The sequence below is a fragment of the Colletotrichum higginsianum genome, chromosome 1, assembly GCF_001672515.1.
Source record: "Colletotrichum higginsianum IMI 349063 chromosome 1, whole genome shotgun sequence".
Classification (NCBI taxonomy): domain Eukaryota; kingdom Fungi; phylum Ascomycota; class Sordariomycetes; order Glomerellales; family Glomerellaceae; genus Colletotrichum; species Colletotrichum higginsianum.
This window is the reverse complement of record NC_030954.1, coordinates 5,422,019-5,438,815: the sequence shown is the minus strand read 5'-3', so window position 1 is coordinate 5,438,815 and position 16,797 is coordinate 5,422,019. Positions and strand designations below refer to the sequence as shown.

Genomic DNA, 16,797 nt, shown 5'->3' with positions numbered 1-16,797 from the left:
ATAATCCGTGATCCCAAGAGAGTGTGGGCTGAATCAAGTAGTTTTTCCATCACGATACACACCCTGCGAAGTGAAGATCAAGCTGCCACATTAACTCGTCGCAAGGGTAGGTGATGTCAATGGTTTAGAAGATAGAACGGACCGCCGATAGCCATTTAGTCAATCCCCTTTCGGCCTTCAGTCGTGTTCGATGCTTCATAGCTCTGGTCTGGTACAGTTTCAGTTAGCCAGGCTTTGGATCTGTTGTGCAACTTTGTTGCCGAGATTAGTTCATATCGGGGTTTAGTAGTCTGTGAGGATGAGCATTTTGTGCAGGCGACTGAAAAAGACAACATGAAGGGGCTGTGAACTGTGCTGGTGACAGAGCACAGTTCAAATAGTTCATTCTTTCTGCCTCCTCGACTGCTCAGGCGTACCCGATGCTTCAGACGGATTCCGGACAACCTCCAACCCAGTATAGCCCGTTGAGAGTTGCAAACAGCAGCCGGATATCACGAGTGCTTCTATAAATCAAAAGTTGGAACAAAAGAATCAGAAACAGCATCAAGTATGGGCCCTCTTCTCATCCTCCATTATCAGGCCGTCGTTGGTCGGCGATTCCTTGCGGGCCACTCCTTCATCCGAATTCGAAGGCGTTTGCGTCCGCCCCTGCTCCATGTTTCCGGCCGCAATAGCCTGGGCCTCGTCCGCGCCAATGGTAACGAGAGGGGCATAATGGATCTTTCCTTCGTTCTGTCGGTGGGCCGGGATGAAGACGTTGAACCAGCGAGGAACCATGAAGCCGGCGAAGATCATGACGAGAGCGACGTGGCCGACGGCGAAACCAAGAATATGCAAGGGATCGTAGCGGACTTGGTAGAAGGCCGGATACGAGAACCCGTACACGATGCTCAAGATGGGGCCCGAGATGTAGCGCAGGAGGACAGGCCAGAAAGTCGGGATATTCCAGTTCTTGCCGCTGCCGATGACCACGTTCAGATCACGGCGAAGCTGGTTCCCCTTTGGCAGTGTATTAGCGAGACTGAGCATCCAAGAGGGAGGGAAGAGCGACTTACAGAGTAGAAAGCCAGATACCAAAATTTGCTCATGAAAGCGTTTCTACCCCAGAATCTCGGAGGAATGGCGTCAGGGGTCTTAGCGATGAGGACGGAGGCGATACATCCAGCAAAGAAAAGTCCCAGACCGACACCGGCTCCGGCCCCGGCCTGGACAGCATGAGCAACAGCTACTCCGAGCACCATGGCCAAGATGTAGCAGGTGTTGTAAATGACGAATGCCGGCTTTCCAACCTGGCCGATGACGTCCTTACAGCGGTAGACGCTCGTGGAGGTGATGCACTCGGCGAAAACGACGAACACGAGGGCCACATCGTTGACCCAGCGGTCGATGCCGGTCAGCAGGTAGTACCCAAACTCGGTGCAGTACGGCAGCGCCAGAAGGAACGACAGCACGGTCAGGGCCGTGACGACGATGGGGCGCGAGAACTTGATGCCCGTGTCCATGACCAAGGTCACGATGGCGTCGAGCATGGCGAAGGCCGAACTGTAGCCGAGGACCATGAGCGTGAAGAAGAGGGCGACGGCCCAGAAGTTAGCACCGGGCATCTCGGCGACGGCCAACGGAAGGGTGAGGAAGCCGACGGTGAAGCCTCCGATGGGGTTCTCGGGATCCGGACGCATTCCCAGGTATCCGACGACACCAAAGACGGCAAAGGCTGCGATGTTCTCAAACAGGACGTTGCTGCAGACGATCAAAATGGAATCCATGACCGCGTTCGAATACTGCCGGTTATACGATGCGTAAGACGTGAAGTAGCCGAAGCCAACTCCGGTACTGAAGAACACCTGTGTAACAGTCAACATCGACATCCCCCCCCCCAAACCAAGGATGCAACATCAGTCGTAGTGGCCGTGATAAGGTCACCGACAGAAGGAAGTCAACATGGACGAGGGAAGCACCGTACCTGACCGCAAGCTGTCTGCCAGACCGTTCCCTTTGACAGCTCACTCCCTCTCCACGTGGCGAAGTACAGCTTGACTCCTTCACCGGCGTTCTCGAGAGACACGGATCGACCGATGAGGATGATCGTCACAACAATGGGAAGCCCCATGGTGAAGTACACGACACGGCCGGTTAAGCCGACGCCGCGGAAGATGGAAACCCACATGAGGAAGAAGGTGAAGGCAGCCCATCCGGTTGTCTCGCCGATGAGGGCAGTGCCGGGGTACTGGGTGTAGTTCAGGACGCTGGAGCCATCGGCCGAGAGGCTGCCTTCGATAGGATCAATGTTGGCGACGACGTCCCGGTTGAAGAACTCCTCGCCGCGCCCCGTCCACGGCAGCGGGCTGGTGAAGGAGTGGCGGAAGTAGCTCATGATCCACGCCAGATTGACGACAAAGTAGGGCGTGACGACGAAGCCGACATAGAGCAAAGACAGGCCGGTGCCCTTGAGCCTCTGGTTGAGGTTGTTGTACGCGACGACGCTACCGCCGCGGTAGGCCTGCCCGATGGCAATTTCGAGCACCAGGACCGGGATGGCGACGATGAAGACAGCCATGAGGTACGGGATGTACCACTGCAGACCGTGGTTGTTGTACACTTGGGAAGGGTACCGCAGCAGGTTGCCCATTCCGGCGCAGCCACCCATCGAGGCCAGGAGAAAGGAGGCCCTGGACGGCCAGGCGTCGCGGCCGTCTTCCGCCTTGTTTGGCGGGGGGGCAAACCAGCCCCCGATCTTCCGGAGCACGTCCATGGCGCCACGTGCAGGTGTTGTTGATGCTACGGCCCGAGGGTGATCACAGTCCGGTCCGGCAAACAGCAACTCGGTAAGTACGTCTTGGTCCAGTCGTTTAGTCTAGATGTGTCGTCGAGTTCGTTCTTAGCCTATCTCGACCACATAGGAAGGAGGCTCGAAGGATTGCGTGCGAAGGACCCTGGATGATGGAACCTTGATAGGCTAGAGAGACAGAAAGGGAGGGAGAGAGATGTGAGTTTGTCTTCTGCTTGGATGTGTTGAAGTCCAAAGTGGGGATGAAGGGGAAGAGAGAAGGGAGAAGACTTGAGAGAAACAGAGAGAGTGAGAGGAGAGGGAAAGGAAGCTTTCAGATGCTGCAATACGTACCAAACTCTCAGTAGATGTTCTTCTTCTTATCCAGTCACTTACAGTCTCTCATGGACGGACGCCTAAGGGACACCTTAATGGGCTGCAGAATTTTTACATCCATTTTTGTCTTTCACTTTTCGCATCTGCAGGACGGGTAACAGGCGTCCGAGACCGAGAGCACGCAATCCTGCTTTTTTTTTCCCACGCCTCTCGTGGGGTTTCCCAGAAACCACAAACGTTGGACGAGCAGTGGAGAGCACCAAAAGTCTTAGCATTACCTAGGACAAGACTTTTAGCGAATCCTCCATCAGCTTGTTTGCCGTGGCATCGCAGGGCGCGCGGGTGAGAGTCAGGCGACGGGGGCGGACTCGCGGAGACACGTAAACCATCCCGGTCTCCCAAGGCTCGGCGGACTTGGCGACAAGGTCCTAGAGGCACGCGAATCCGTCCGGCCAAGACCCGATCCGCCGAGACGCGTTCTCCGTCGAATCACCGGAGCGGAATGACGTGATTCTGTTCAGGTTGAAGGTTGGGGGTCAGTGACGGAAAGGCAAACAAACACGCTTGTTGGATTGTGCTTCGGAGCTGCCGCGCAGTTGTGAGACCTGGACGTGGGATGGATGGTGAACGAACGACATCCATGTCTACTGGCTTTGCCGTAGTTTGCAGAACTGTTTCCTTGCACGCTGTATTTGTGCCTGTTTGAGTGTCATCCAACGGTGATCTGTTTTCCAGTCTCTCAAGGTTGCCAGCCTGGTTGTATGCCATCTTTCCATAGAGATCAGCCATAGTGCCCTTCAAGAGGGGGCGGGAGGGGTGTGGCGTGGTACATCCCGATGGGGTTTATCCCAAGCATCTAGCCAGTCTTCTTTGTTCCTGGGCAACTAACTACAGAGGACAACAAGCAAAATCGATGGGATCGACACCATTCTCTCCACCGGACCCTGCGTCTAGAAGGCGTCTTCGGTTCCGCCTCCCGGTGGGTGGACTCTTCCGCGTGGCAACGGCTTCCCATCTGTCATCCAAACAATCGGCTTGAAAATGCCACTCGACATGCGTCAGAAACTTGGCTTTTGTCAGTGTCTTGGGCGCCCCGCAGACAGAATCCCATGCCGCGAGGCAGCGTTATTCCGGACATGTCGACCAAAAGAAACTGCCCTGTGGATCGAGAAAACCCACCAACGTTTTTGATGGGGCACGCCGGCCCCTCAAAAGTCAGAAATGGAGCTCGGCGTATTTCCGACTTGGCGACCGTTCCAGAGATTTCTTGAGGGAGACGGCCTTATTCCAATCCAACAACTTCAGAGCTTGAGGGCATCACAAACACATATGTTGTTGCTGTGTAGACATGTACTGTGTGCATGGTTAGGTTACGATTCTCTATTAGAGTCTTCTAAGTCGCAGGGACCTAGATCCATGACATGAATGAACCATGGATTGTGTGTAGATTTCGTGTCTGATCATCGACCACCTGGCCATCAACGAAGGCGTCACGCAGGAACAGGTCGCAGTATTTACAAAATACGATAGTAACGAGGTGAACAGGTAAGAACGCTCCACTTAACAACGTTTTCCAATGCCCAGATGCCATCAACCTGCGATCGTCCGTGTGCGGAATACGCTCTGTCTGCAACAAGCCTCCGTCACATTGCCTACGCGTGGTCAATAGGAGATGGGCCAGCGTCGATGGGGTAAGTGAATATGTAGTTTGGCCCTTCAGCCATCAATCCGTCCGCGCCGGGCCGCATTTGAGAAGCAGGCAGCCAGAGGTTCTTGTCCGCATCCACCCACATCAAGTCGGTCCAGATCAACGCATCGTCCTGGACGAGGATCGACGACGACCCATCTGGCTTAACCTTCCAGATGGCGAGAAGGTTCGTGTCGCTGACGTATATGTTTCCCTCGCTGTCGATCGTCGTGCCTCCGGTGCTGGGGGTGAGAGCAAACGGCTCGGTGTAGTCGCCCAGACTCGCAGCCAGTGTGTTGTTCGTCAAAGCTCCGTTGACGTATTCGGTCTTGATGCGGTACATGCCGCCGTTGCAGGGTTGGTAGTAGAGATAGACACCGTCGGGCGACACTTCGATCTGGTCGAGGCCGACTGACAGCGTGCTGCCATCGCCTTGGTATCCCGGGACCAAACTCCCATTGTAGGCCATCGGGAACCAAGCGAGCGCGGAACTGTGGTTCACAAGAACCCGTTTGCCCTCGCCGGTGGTTAGGTTCATCACCACAAGCGCACCTGCAGTATCGCTGAGGTAGGCGTAGTCACCGTTGAATCGGACGTCGTCGATGACGCTGCCGATGTCGGTGAGGTTGTCCAGGTAGTAGACCTTGTCGACGAGATCGGTTTCGAGGTTGACCCCCACGAGCTTGCTGGATCCGTTGACGAGCCTACGGTCAGATCCGGTGGTGCCGCCGTCGACAACCCAGAATCGCCCGTCGGGGCCGATACGAGCACCATCAATGCTTACGAAGGCTTTTCTGGGGTCCAAGGTTGTGTTCGAGGTCCAAGAGTTCCAGGTGGCGTCAGGGTAGAGACTGACGGTGCCATTGCTGAGGAGCTCGACGGCTTGAGGAGCGTCCGTCGTTGAGTATCGCTGCGTCAGGAACCGCCGTCCATCGGTCGAAATGCTGATTCCCTGGGTCGCCCGGTCTAGTGAAAGCGCGATGCTGAGTCCGGGGGCGAGGGCCGATGCAAACTGGGTGACCAGTGCCATCATGGCGACGGGAGGAGTGAATAATCTCATAGCGCGAAGGATGTAAACAGAGTAGAATGCTTCAATTCTTGTTGTTTCCTGGATGGAAGTCGCGGTGGAATAGATACCTTATATAGGTTCCGTAGAACGTTAGCCCCTGGCTCCTAAACCATGTAGATGTTCCAATGGGCCATATGTGATGGTCGATAAAACAGACCGATCCAGCTTAGTTGAATCATCAAACAGGAATGACCAATCCAGAATAAATGAAGATGACGACTGCCGGATACTAACTAAGACTTGCAGTATGGGATCGAGGCGGAGTAGCCCCTGGAGCTCGGAATAGCCCCGCTTGGACGGAGTGGGATCGGAGCCCTACACCCAGGCTCTAGGGTTGAGAGAGTAAGACATGTGAGCTGCTTCTCCAGAGACGGACTGCGTGATTCTATGGAACGAGGTAGGCTTTCTGCCTCGGCAGCCGTAAAAGGGCAGGGAAACTCTGCACAGATTGAGGCTAACCTTAGGAGTCGATTAGGTTGTAAATGTTAGACGCTGTACCACAACATAATCAACTTGATTCCCAACTAAACTCAAGGCTACCATCTACTTCTTTCGTCCATATATTCGCTTGCTAGTTCGTTCTTGCTATGTTCCTCTTCGGTATTTGGCAGTAAGAGGCGTACCTAGTTGCAAAGCTGTGCTCTTTGATCTTGTCGAACATCGCGTGGAAAATGGAATGCTTAGGCTGAGGAGATAGTTTCTGTCTATGTATAATAAAGCCTATACTTGGTTGAGCTCAGAGAGTTTATTCAAAGTACGTCGCCAAAATTCAAAGGTTTCTATAAACACGATATGCATCCATCCGAGTGTAGGCAACATTAGTTCAAGCTATATGTCATGACACCATCACAGCACCCGGCGTAGGTAAAGTTCCATTCATTTGTTATCATCACTTAACGCATCCTGACTGCAATAATGTATCCAAAACAATCCTATCTACAGTACCTGTTGCTGGATCACAATCAAGTTTACTGTAACAGCAACAGTTTGGGCTCGGAATGGGTGAATCGCACGATAGGCAAGCTGGAGACGAGTGAAAATGATAAGGTATTGCAAAGTGCTTCTCAAAGATAGCACAGCTTTAATGTTTCAGCTTCAAGTAAGATCGTCTCCAGCAAGTTCGCACTACATAATTGTCATGGTGTATTTCGGAACCTCTTAGTATAACTTTTGAAACTTCACTCAGTCGTTAGGGTGACTTGTTCAAAGTTTCCTGTTGATACTGACCCTTTGCAAGTGGTTAGAAGGATGGCATGAATTCTTCGCTACATCCTTTTCACGCACGAAGCATGATAAAGTGGACTGAAGACGAGATCATACTCAGCAGATTGAAATCACGAACCCGAACTGACAGACGTCATCACCGGCGATTAAACCCACTCAGTACGAAGATAACCAGCCCGCCGGCACACGTCATTTTCAGCAATGACCGGCGACGCAGGCGCAAAGTCTAACCTGAACGATGTGAAGCCGTCAAATGAGACCACACTTGATTCCTTGAGCAAGAAAGCTGTGTTCCACCGTGAAAGCTTTGGCTAGAACAACATCTCGACAGGATGCAAGCTGCCGATGGTATTTGCGCAAATAGCAACTTAGTTGGTCTGAGAGTCTCACCGGCCGGTGGTCCGACGCAGGACCCTGTAGTTTTAAGTACCGGACAAGGACACGTGAACAATTAGTAGTTAAGCGGGATTTTTGCATCCACAGGTGCCTGATTTCCGCGACTGGCTCTGTAATCAAAGTTGAATGTTTGCTAAAGAACCGTGTGCGTGGTCGGTGAACCCAGACAAGCTGTGTCGCTCTACGCATAAACTGAAGACTGTCTTCAATGTTTTTCCCTATCACAAGACACATGGATCACGAGTCCATTGCGTTGTATACAAGGTGACAAGTGACGCTCCACATCGAACTATGAAGGATAAGGTGGCATATCGATGGGCAAATTGACGACCCAAAAGCCTCTGACCTACGCCCACATGCATGTGACCAAGCCGCTCAGGTGTCGATGATACAACCAAGGATAATTCAAAAAGAATGCGTTCAGAAGAAATGTTCCAGAGTAACTGTATTACTGTGGAGTGTCCTGGCATCAAAAAGTTTGTCTTTTGATCCTTTTTGATTGTTTTTAATTTGCTTGGGCACAGCCCCAACACAGACCACCATGGTTTGCAGGTACGAAAAGCACAAATTTGCTTGCATTGCCATGTTTGTCCGAACCGATACTCATAAAAACGGGCTTTGATGCTATGAACTACGTGTCGCTGCTATATTTTGCACAACAGGTGCTCATCGACTTTGGAAACGCTAGATGGATGGTCCATTTCCCATCACGATTACGTCTCACTCTGGCGTGGGGACCACCTACAACCATCCCTTCGTTTGCGTCCCCGGGGACCCTTGTTGGTTTGGTGGCGCTCTCCAACTTTAGAATGTCCACCGCCGCTTGTAGACTCGACCATGATGTTCGTGAGGGAATCTGGTACGTCGGCCACAAGCTGCGGGAAGCACCGTCGAAATTAGAGCTCGACCACTATCCGTTGTGCCACTGATAGAATATAAAGCCATCTATCTGTTCACAACAATTTTGTTCCACAGCATCCCAAATACATAACAACACAATCCTTTAAGTCTTCAACGCATCATTTCACAGCATTCCATCGCTAAACTCGTTATCGCTCACTATGTTAGCTGCCCGTATATTGATTCCAGCCTTTGCGGCTGTCGTGGTGAGTACTCTCAATGTGAACATGAACACAATCCGCATGAGCTGATCCATATTCTTCGGCAGGTCTCTGGACTCGATGCCCCAATCCCAGGCTACAGCGTGTTTACCCCTGAGTGGGAGGTTCAGGTCACCCCTGGTGGTGAAAGTGTTCTCATGAACGGAACAGTTGAGCACGTCTTTGATGAGCTCACCAATTTCGACCCAGTCTACACCGAAGCTTTGATGAAAGACTTCACCGCTCTTGGACACGATAGGCTTGGGGCTCTTGAACAGCGAGAGGACTGGCGTACCCGCCCGTATATTTGCCGGGACTATCCCTTGGCCAGAGTTGACGCTGCCTGGGATGGCATCCGCTACTTGCGAACGCTAAAGGGCAAGCCTAAAAGCAGCGCTGGGCCTTCTAGCTGTGGTCAAATCAGTTGCTCTTGGAGCACTGCAATCTGGTGGTGTAACGATGTGAGTGATGAACATGCAACCTCAAAACACAGGCCTAACCAGCGAATATTCCGGGCAGCTATTGACAATTGCAAACAGGACAGTGAGAAAAAGGAGCTCGAATCTTATAAAGTCATTGCCGACGGAGCACAATACATGTGGGACGCATGCACTCCCTGGGAAACCAGCCGATACTGGTCCAGCGGCCAGATATTCAGCAACGATGGATGGAACATCATCATCAAGAAGTCCGAGTCATATTGTTAGAGACTTTGAAATCAGCTAAAGATCTTCCAGGCTCAGAAGCAGTATTTCCTAGTGATTTATAGATCAGGGGCGAACTGCGGATTTACGGCATTTCCGGCTGGAGGAAGCCTTTTGGTTTTGTTTCGAAACTCCTAATGTTGCTTTCCTCTTTCCTTTTGGTTAAATTGTTTTTTTCCGACTGTTTTTCTAAGTGTCAAATCGTCGACATATATAAAAGATAGAACCAAATTGTTTTTAATCTATGTCTTTCGGTGTGTCACCTAACTTGCAGATCTTTGCTGTTTGAAACAACGACATGTTGGCCGGCTGTTCGAATACTGTCCTTGGCGTACTCTGGCAACAGTATCAAGATTGTTTTCGGCCCTTGTTGTGTTGGTATGTCAGAGGACTCAAGACCATCATTCTTATGCAAGCTAGACTATTTGTCCCATCTCCTCCTTTTCCAAAGTGATCATAACCACTTTGCCAAAAGAACACACCAATACTGAAGATGGACATGAAGCATGTTTGGTTCAAAAACTCACGTTAACTTCTTCATACTCTCCCACCTCTGTTTAGGTAAGTTATTGGCGGCAATAATGAATAGTTCATAAAATCTCTCTTGAGATAAGCATCTATGCTTGTCTAAAGCCCCATTATTTAGTATCAGGCTCTGTACCTAAACGTTTTACTATAGTAACCCTCTTGGCCCGTTCTACCAGATGGATGAAAGCTTTCTTCCGCATCTAGTTTCTTGTTGTGCAGTACGATGAAGCCCCACGTGCAGGAGAGGATCCCGAATGCTATGATCACTAATATCATACTAATAGTCATCCCACTCTGATAATACGGCCCATCACTGATTTTGAAGATCCAGGCTGAGATGTAACTGGACGTGTTGCCTACACCGATTACAAACCCGCTACCGATTGCTCGCTGAAATGGCGTCTGCAGATTCTGCATGGTGAGGATCCAGATCATTGGAAGCGTGATGTAGGTACCGAAGGCTATGAAGTAGAGGGCCATCATAGTGACGTTTGAGTTTTCATGCTCGTCCCTTCGCAAAATGGCGTAGCCGATGATCGTAAAGACAAAGCCCACCAGGCCGAAGGCAGAACGATGGTTCAAACGGTCGGCCGCATACGCCGTCGTCAAACAGGCCACCGCGGCCACTACGAATATCGGAACGATCTGGGCCTGTACTTCTGTGGCGTCTAGCCCCGGACGGAACGACTTGACGAAAGACGGGGAGAAGATGGAGACGGAATATGCAGTAGTCGTCGTGAAGCAGTAGATGATGCCCCAGCAGTAGTTCAGTGGGTTCATGAAGAATAGCCTCCATTCCGCCAACATGCCGATATTGGTTGTCTGGGTTTCCACCGAGTTTTTGATGACTCTTTTCTCTTCCTCTGTCAGGAACTTCGCTTTTTCAGGGGGTCCGACATTTGCTACCGAGCACAGAAGCGCAGCGACGACGGTGAAAATGCCTTCGATGATGAAAATCCTGCAGAGGTTAGAATGGAAAACACAGTTATGCTGTCAAAAGTCCTGGGACCCACCATCTCCAACCACTGAAGGCGTTTGTGGTCTTGATGTTGGCAATAGCATACGCCATAAAGTTGCCGGCAATGTTTGAGCATATGTTGGCCACGGTGATGAGACCAAGCCGCCACTGGAGATGGGTTGGAGGGTAGTAAAGGGAGCAGAGAAAGACACATCCCGGTATCAGTCCCGCGTCAAAGACGCCGACGAGAAAACGAGTGACCATTATCTGATCGAAAGTCTTGACAAAGCCCTGGCCAATTGTGACGACCCCTAAAAGTCTCGTGTCAGAAAACACGTATTGTGACGTTGACCAGAGAGCCGAGTACTGCTGACACTCACCAAGCAGGACATCCAACAAACACATGTAAGACATGTATGAGAAGTTGAATTTGCGATCCAACAAACGCATAAGAAGATTGCTGGGAACCTCCAGCAAGATCAACGGGGCCGCGGGCATGGTCAATACAATGAAAACCTTCATCGCGTCGAGCTTGAGATCCTGGGGCAGCTGGCGAATGAGGGCAGCCCCAACGTTCGTCCGCCCCATGAGGGACAAGAAGTTGAGGAAGAACATAGCAACCATCAGCTTCATGTCCAGTTTGTACAACAGCTTTCTCTCGAAAATGGTCCCGCCGACGGACGACTCGTAAGACTTGCTCCGAAAAACATCGTTCTTTGGGGCGTTTGGCTGCTCAGCCACGCCCGTCACCGTGATCTCCTCGTCGAACTTCTCAACCATCCTTGAGTTTCGCTTCGGTTGCTCCAACTCAGGTTCCAGAGGGTCTGACATTGTCGATCTCCAGATGCAGACGTAACTTGATGATGACGGCGGATCGGACACGGCGAGCCGAGTGTCCTTTCAAATGCGACCGAACGATGATTCCCGAGGCAAGATTACGGGATTCGGGACACCTGGACACTTATTAAAATCCCAATCCGACTCCTAAGCGGGAATGCCAAGACTTGGTTCACCTGACAAGGTTTGTGCATACCTTGCCATCTCCGTCTTGAGTTCTCCGTGGAAGACAGGCTGTGTACCTCGGAGCGCCGCTACAGGCCACAGACTGGCGATGGTGAACGGTAGTTTGATGTCAAACGTCTCAAAATTCAGACTGTTGTTAAAGTTTGATACAGATTCGTCCGAGCTTCTTGAGTCACATGGAAATAGAAGAGCAAACGTTCCCGCATGGGCTGAGAGCAGCACGATGTGGTTTCCGTTCTTATTTAGCGGACCAGCCGTAATGGTAGGCTGGTAGCCTTCTCGCAGCACTATTTAGACCACAAACAGTAGCCTTTTGGACCATTCTTTGCCATAGAAACCTTGCTTAAATGTCTCTTTGGAGTTTCAGCTGATGATCGGCCTTGGCTTTCGGCGCTGGGCCGCGTTGACTTTCGATGTGGCCCCTGCCGCACCGTCCCGCACGGAAGTCCGCATTGCGTTAAGTTTCCGAGACCTTGCGATATTGGATGGTTCCGCAGATTTTGCGCTTGCCGCGTCCATACTGTCAAGGATTAAGGTCACCGCTGCGGCATGAGGCCACGAATGAGACGTCAAACTGGCTTTCCTCAAAACGGTTGGCATGGTGATGAAGTTGCCTTGATTGAGTGAATGACACAAAGCCTTTTGCGCGTCGAGATGTTCCGCATAACACTGAAAGGTCAGGTGAGACTGACAGGAACTATAATCGGCTGATGATAAGAAAGTTGGTTGACGGCCTGACAGCTGCTGACTCCAGTGGGTGGTTCTTTAACACTGGGGATAACAACTAGAATAATTTGGGATTTAGAACCAGATGTTTCTACAATAGTTACCCTAGCGCGCCTGTTTGTTGACTCTGCATAATTACGTCAATTATGCTTAATTACAGTAGTTTCAAGCACTTTGTGTGAGTATTATGTAGTCGCAAAACAACGCTGTTAATTGCAATCATCAATCAACGGCGTCTGATATCTTCCAGAGCACCCACTAGTTGCAAGTCACGCAGCAAGGAGCAAATAACAGGCTGTTAACCTTCTAGCTAGGTTCATGTTTCTGGAATCTAGGGGTTTTTAATAGTGCTTATCCTAGGAATCAAACCCCAAGGGTCCCTAAAGTATGCTAAGCAAAGATCTCGTACATTAACTACTAGGGCACAGTAACAAGTAGAGTTAGGCTTATGATTGTGGTTGCGAAAACGACGCCACTAATTGCAGTCGGCAATTAATTCATTACATGTCCTCTGACATATTGTCCTGCTGGAAAAGTCTAGCGAAGTCCACGCAAGTCGCTAAACGCTGGCAACTAAAATTACAAATTGCCACGAAGCAATATACGGAAACTGGGTATAGAAGAAATAAAGACGCAGTGTGAGTGTGCAACGGTTGCTGCCGCAATTGGTTTGCCTGATCCTAGCCATCCTTTTCATATTGTCGTCGCCGACTCGGCGACCGTTTCCTATTGTCTTTCTCGCCCTCCCTCCCGGAAAAGTAAATAAGTGCCCTAGTCGTGATCATAAACGTGGTCTTGTTCTTGTTCTTTTTCTTGTTCCTCTGCCGTCCTTCTCGACCAGCTGCCCGAACGGGCGTTGGTTGAGGCAGCTCGGCGTGTTCAGTCACAATCGCCTCTGCCGCGTGAGTCGATGGAGGAGGATGAGGATAATGCGGGATTTCGTCCCGGCCGTAGTAGTAACCATCACTAGGAAGAGGTGGGGCGCGTCGAAATGTGGTCGTTGGCGGAGCTGGAGGCGGCTGGAAATGCGAATAAGAGGAGTATGTGACAGGAGCTGCAAAAACAAAAAACATCGCTTTCGGTTAGCAAAGAACCGGACGGACCCTGGTGGGTGTAATTCTTGCCTGTTTGTGCGTGACTTGCGACGCTGAAGCTGGACCTTCGGCTTCTTGGTTTACCCTCGAGGAAGCTTTTGAGAGTGTTAGGGGCTCTAGGCTTGCTGTGCTTCACAGTATGGCTCACTGATCCCGAGTCCTGGTGGATCGGAGGTTCAGGATTGACGTTAATTACAGTAGGCGATTGAGTTATCGGATGGGCACCAGAGGGAGGACTCTGTGATCCTGATCGGGGACTCGCTGAGGTGCTTGGCTGAGCGTTGACCTTCTCAACATCGTCAGATTTGGATACAGGGTCAGCCAACCCTTCCAATTGGGGCTCTTGGTCGACGTTGATAATTTCAGGCGATGGGACTCTTGACCGTGAACCGGTAGCAGGGCTTTTCATGCCTGATGGGGATTCGACGGGAGAGCTTGTCTGAACGTTGGCCTCATCTGCGACCTCGGACTTGGGTGTTGTCTCAGCCGGCTCATCTGGAAGCTTAGGGTGATCGTCATCTTGAAGCTCAGGAGAAGTGGACTTTCCCCCGCCATTCGAATGACTTTTTTGTCCGGGTGATGGTGGAATGGGCGTTGACTTTTTGCTCCCTTTCTTATGCTCGGGTGACGGTAGGTCGGACTCAATGGGGAGTTCGGGAATCGACTCTTCCAGGACGTCAGGAAACTTGACCGTCTTTTTCTCCCCGTGTAGCCCGCTGAAGGGTGCCGGCAGTACTGGTTTAGGAGGTTGTTGAAAAGATGTTGGAACTCGAGGGGTGTTGCCAATGGATGAAATCATTCCCGGACGACCGTGACCAGGAAAGCCAGGTGCATGTTTGATTTTGCTCGAGGATCCCGATATTCTTCCCGGATCAGCTGTGACAATCTTGGGACGATGGGGAGGAGGTGGAATTGGAATATAAACGCTGGGCCTGGGTGTCGGAGCAGTGCCTGCTCTCAATGGTCCGCCTCGGGGCATCGCCGTGACGCCGGACTTCAACGGACCAGGCTGAAAAGTGGAAGGAGGCTTTGACCTGGAGGGAAGCGTAAAGTTAGGATGTGGCTGAGCTGGATAGACGCCAGATCTGTCGATGGGTGGTGGCACCCATGATGCTGAGTAGTTTGTCGACGGCCTCTGGTTGCCTCGCGTAGGAACAACTCTGGGAGGATATTTTGTTGACACCGGAGCTGTTGGAGGATGAGGTATATGTCCTGTGCCTGACGATGTAGGTGGCCTGGTATTCTCCGAAGCAGGCGATGTCTGGGAATGTATCGGACCTGGTGGGGGTCTCGAGTATGTTGGAGGGGGTCTTGGAGGCCCAAAGTCTGGAGAAGGTGGCGGATATTTGTCGTCCAAGAAGTCTTCACCTGGAGAAGACGGAGAAGTATGTCTGGGACGCCTGGGTCCTTGCCGTCCTCCGGGTCCGGTTGATGATCGGGGAGACCATGGAGAGGGTCGCAGGGGCGGGGATGGCAAAGGTGAATTGCCCCCGCGGGATGATTTGACAGATGTCTTGTTCTTCCGTCGTCTTCTGAGAGTCCAACATCCAAGAAGCAAGAGTGTCAATATTGCAGCGCACGTACCACCGATGATTGCCCCAAGCTGCTGGTTGCTGACGCCTTCAGATGAACGTGGAGGCGGCTCTGTTGGAATACCACCGTGAAGCGTCACGGTTGCGGTTCGAGTGCTCAAGGTCCGGGGTAGTGTCTGAGTTATGGTGATCCGGGTGGTATCATCCTGCCTCTCGAACAACTCTTTGACTTCGACACACGCAGTGGGTGTAGGTCCTTGCCCGGATGGTTGTGGGGCTGACTCTTGTCTGGCCGCAGTGTTTGGTGGCTGAGCAACCATCCTAGGCTGAAGCCAGGATCGGTCAAATCGTCATTGAGCTTGAAGAACCATGAAAGGTTCTTCAAGGCCTCTGACCAGTTGCTATCCTTGAACCAGCTTTGCTCGTCAATGTGAATCTCATAATAACTCACTCGGCCGCGATGGACAAGGGAACGAAGATGAGGCTGGGGACCTTCAAAGGAGTCTTAGCCGCCCACATGATCCCTCATTCTTACAAGCCAGCCAGCCAGCCAGCCCTCTTGGCCGACTCCCGCGCGGTAGCTCGGCAAAACCATCGATAAGGCTGTGCGTTGCACTCATTCTTCGAGCGGAGGCTGGTAGGTACTCCATAACAGGTCGAAGGTAACGGCCTTGAGATTGCACACTGTGCTCCTAACCGCCCACCAGGAGTGACAATGTGCATTTGCCAACCCCTCAGGAAGTCGACTTATCCACTCTTCATTCCCCCTTTGGTCATTTCAGTGGTGGTGAGCGTAGGCTGACCAATTGCGTATCTTGCAGATATCGGCTGGTTGGCTCATCCAGGAGCGGATGCATCGGCCCTCGTCCTGAATGGGGTTGGCTGATGAGATGAGTGCATAAGCGAGCGTGGCCGTAAAGGTCAAGATCCTCAGCCTGGTTTAGCATGCTTTCGAATCCCACAAACCACTCAAAGTTTATGGGAATCATGTGTGTATTGAGAGCGAGCCGTTACTCGAAGGCCATGTAGACTGACAGCTCGAGGTAATTACTCACGGAGCTCTAGTGGAAGCCGATAAGTGGCATGTCAACTCTAACACCAGCACAGCTGTGGAGGACATACTCAAGAGGATGAGGTAACAGAACAGAGATTCCATGACTGCCCATGCGTATTCATTCATCAATTTAGTGGATAACGATTACCCCGCTTAGAGGTCAAGTACTTGAGGCATGGCAGACCTCGATGGTTGTCACGGGCTTTGCCCATGATACCCTTATAGGTGCCTTCAGCCAAGCAAGACCGACTGCACAGTGGACGGAGGATATTGTAGTGTCAGGTCAGGAACTTATCAGGGCATACCGAAGCTGTAATAGAGGAACTGTTCGTGACCATGAAGCTGATGCTACAACTGTGCGTGGCCTTACGTGCCGGCGAACCAAATGCACATAAGCACGCCTCCACCAACAACGACCATCGCTGACAGGGATTGCAGACGCCGCAGCAGGTCAGCTGGAACACCCCGCCTTTAGCCTTCAGCCAAGACGATTCGATATTTTCCCTCAAAATGACTAAAGTTAACCTCTGGTGCTGTTGACTGGACTACCACTATCCAAGTTTTGTGACCCTTTGCTTGTCAGATCGAGACCCCAGCGC

At 51.5% G+C, this 16,797-nt stretch overlaps 5 protein-coding genes across 5 annotated transcripts; 1 reads left to right on the top strand and 4 right to left on the bottom strand.

Moving 5' to 3' along the window:
- Positions 1 to 543: 543 nt before the first annotated feature.
- On the bottom strand, positions 544 to 2,752 carry CH63R_01601 (Transporter; the record flags this gene model as incomplete). The annotated part of the gene is made up of 3 exons (XM_018296576.1): positions 544 to 999; positions 1,056 to 1,844; positions 1,964 to 2,752. 3 exons carry the CDS (start codon positions 2,750 to 2,752, stop codon positions 544 to 546), a joined length of 2,034 nt encoding a protein of 677 aa, XP_018164938.1.
- A 2,003-nt stretch (positions 2,753 to 4,755) lies between these two features.
- CH63R_01600 (Major royal jelly protein) lies at positions 4,756 to 5,850 on the bottom strand (the record flags this gene model as incomplete). Its single annotated transcript, XM_018296575.1, has 1 exon — positions 4,756 to 5,850. One exon carries the CDS (start codon positions 5,848 to 5,850, stop codon positions 4,756 to 4,758), a length of 1,095 nt encoding a protein of 364 aa, XP_018164937.1.
- Positions 5,851 to 8,540: 2,690 nt separating this feature from the next.
- CH63R_01599 (Secreted protein) lies at positions 8,541 to 9,286 on the top strand (the record flags this gene model as incomplete). The annotated part of the gene is made up of 3 exons (XM_018296574.1): positions 8,541 to 8,585; positions 8,648 to 9,040; positions 9,119 to 9,286. 3 exons carry the CDS (start codon positions 8,541 to 8,543, stop codon positions 9,284 to 9,286), a joined length of 606 nt encoding a protein of 201 aa, XP_018164936.1.
- Positions 9,287 to 10,121: 835 nt separating this feature from the next.
- On the bottom strand, positions 10,122 to 11,600 carry CH63R_01598 (Major facilitator superfamily transporter; the record flags this gene model as incomplete). The annotated part of the gene is given in 4 exon segments (XM_018296573.1): positions 10,122 to 10,154; positions 10,172 to 10,769; positions 10,825 to 11,080; positions 11,150 to 11,600. 4 exon segments carry the CDS (start codon positions 11,598 to 11,600, stop codon positions 10,122 to 10,124), a joined length of 1,338 nt encoding a protein of 445 aa, XP_018164935.1.
- A 1,598-nt stretch (positions 11,601 to 13,198) lies between these two features.
- CH63R_01597 (uncharacterized protein) lies at positions 13,199 to 15,464 on the bottom strand (the record flags this gene model as incomplete). Its single annotated transcript, XM_018296572.1, has 3 exons — positions 13,199 to 13,572; positions 13,622 to 14,980; positions 15,197 to 15,464. 3 exons carry the CDS (start codon positions 15,462 to 15,464, stop codon positions 13,199 to 13,201), a joined length of 2,001 nt encoding a protein of 666 aa, XP_018164934.1.
- Positions 15,465 to 16,797: the final 1,333 nt, after the last annotated feature.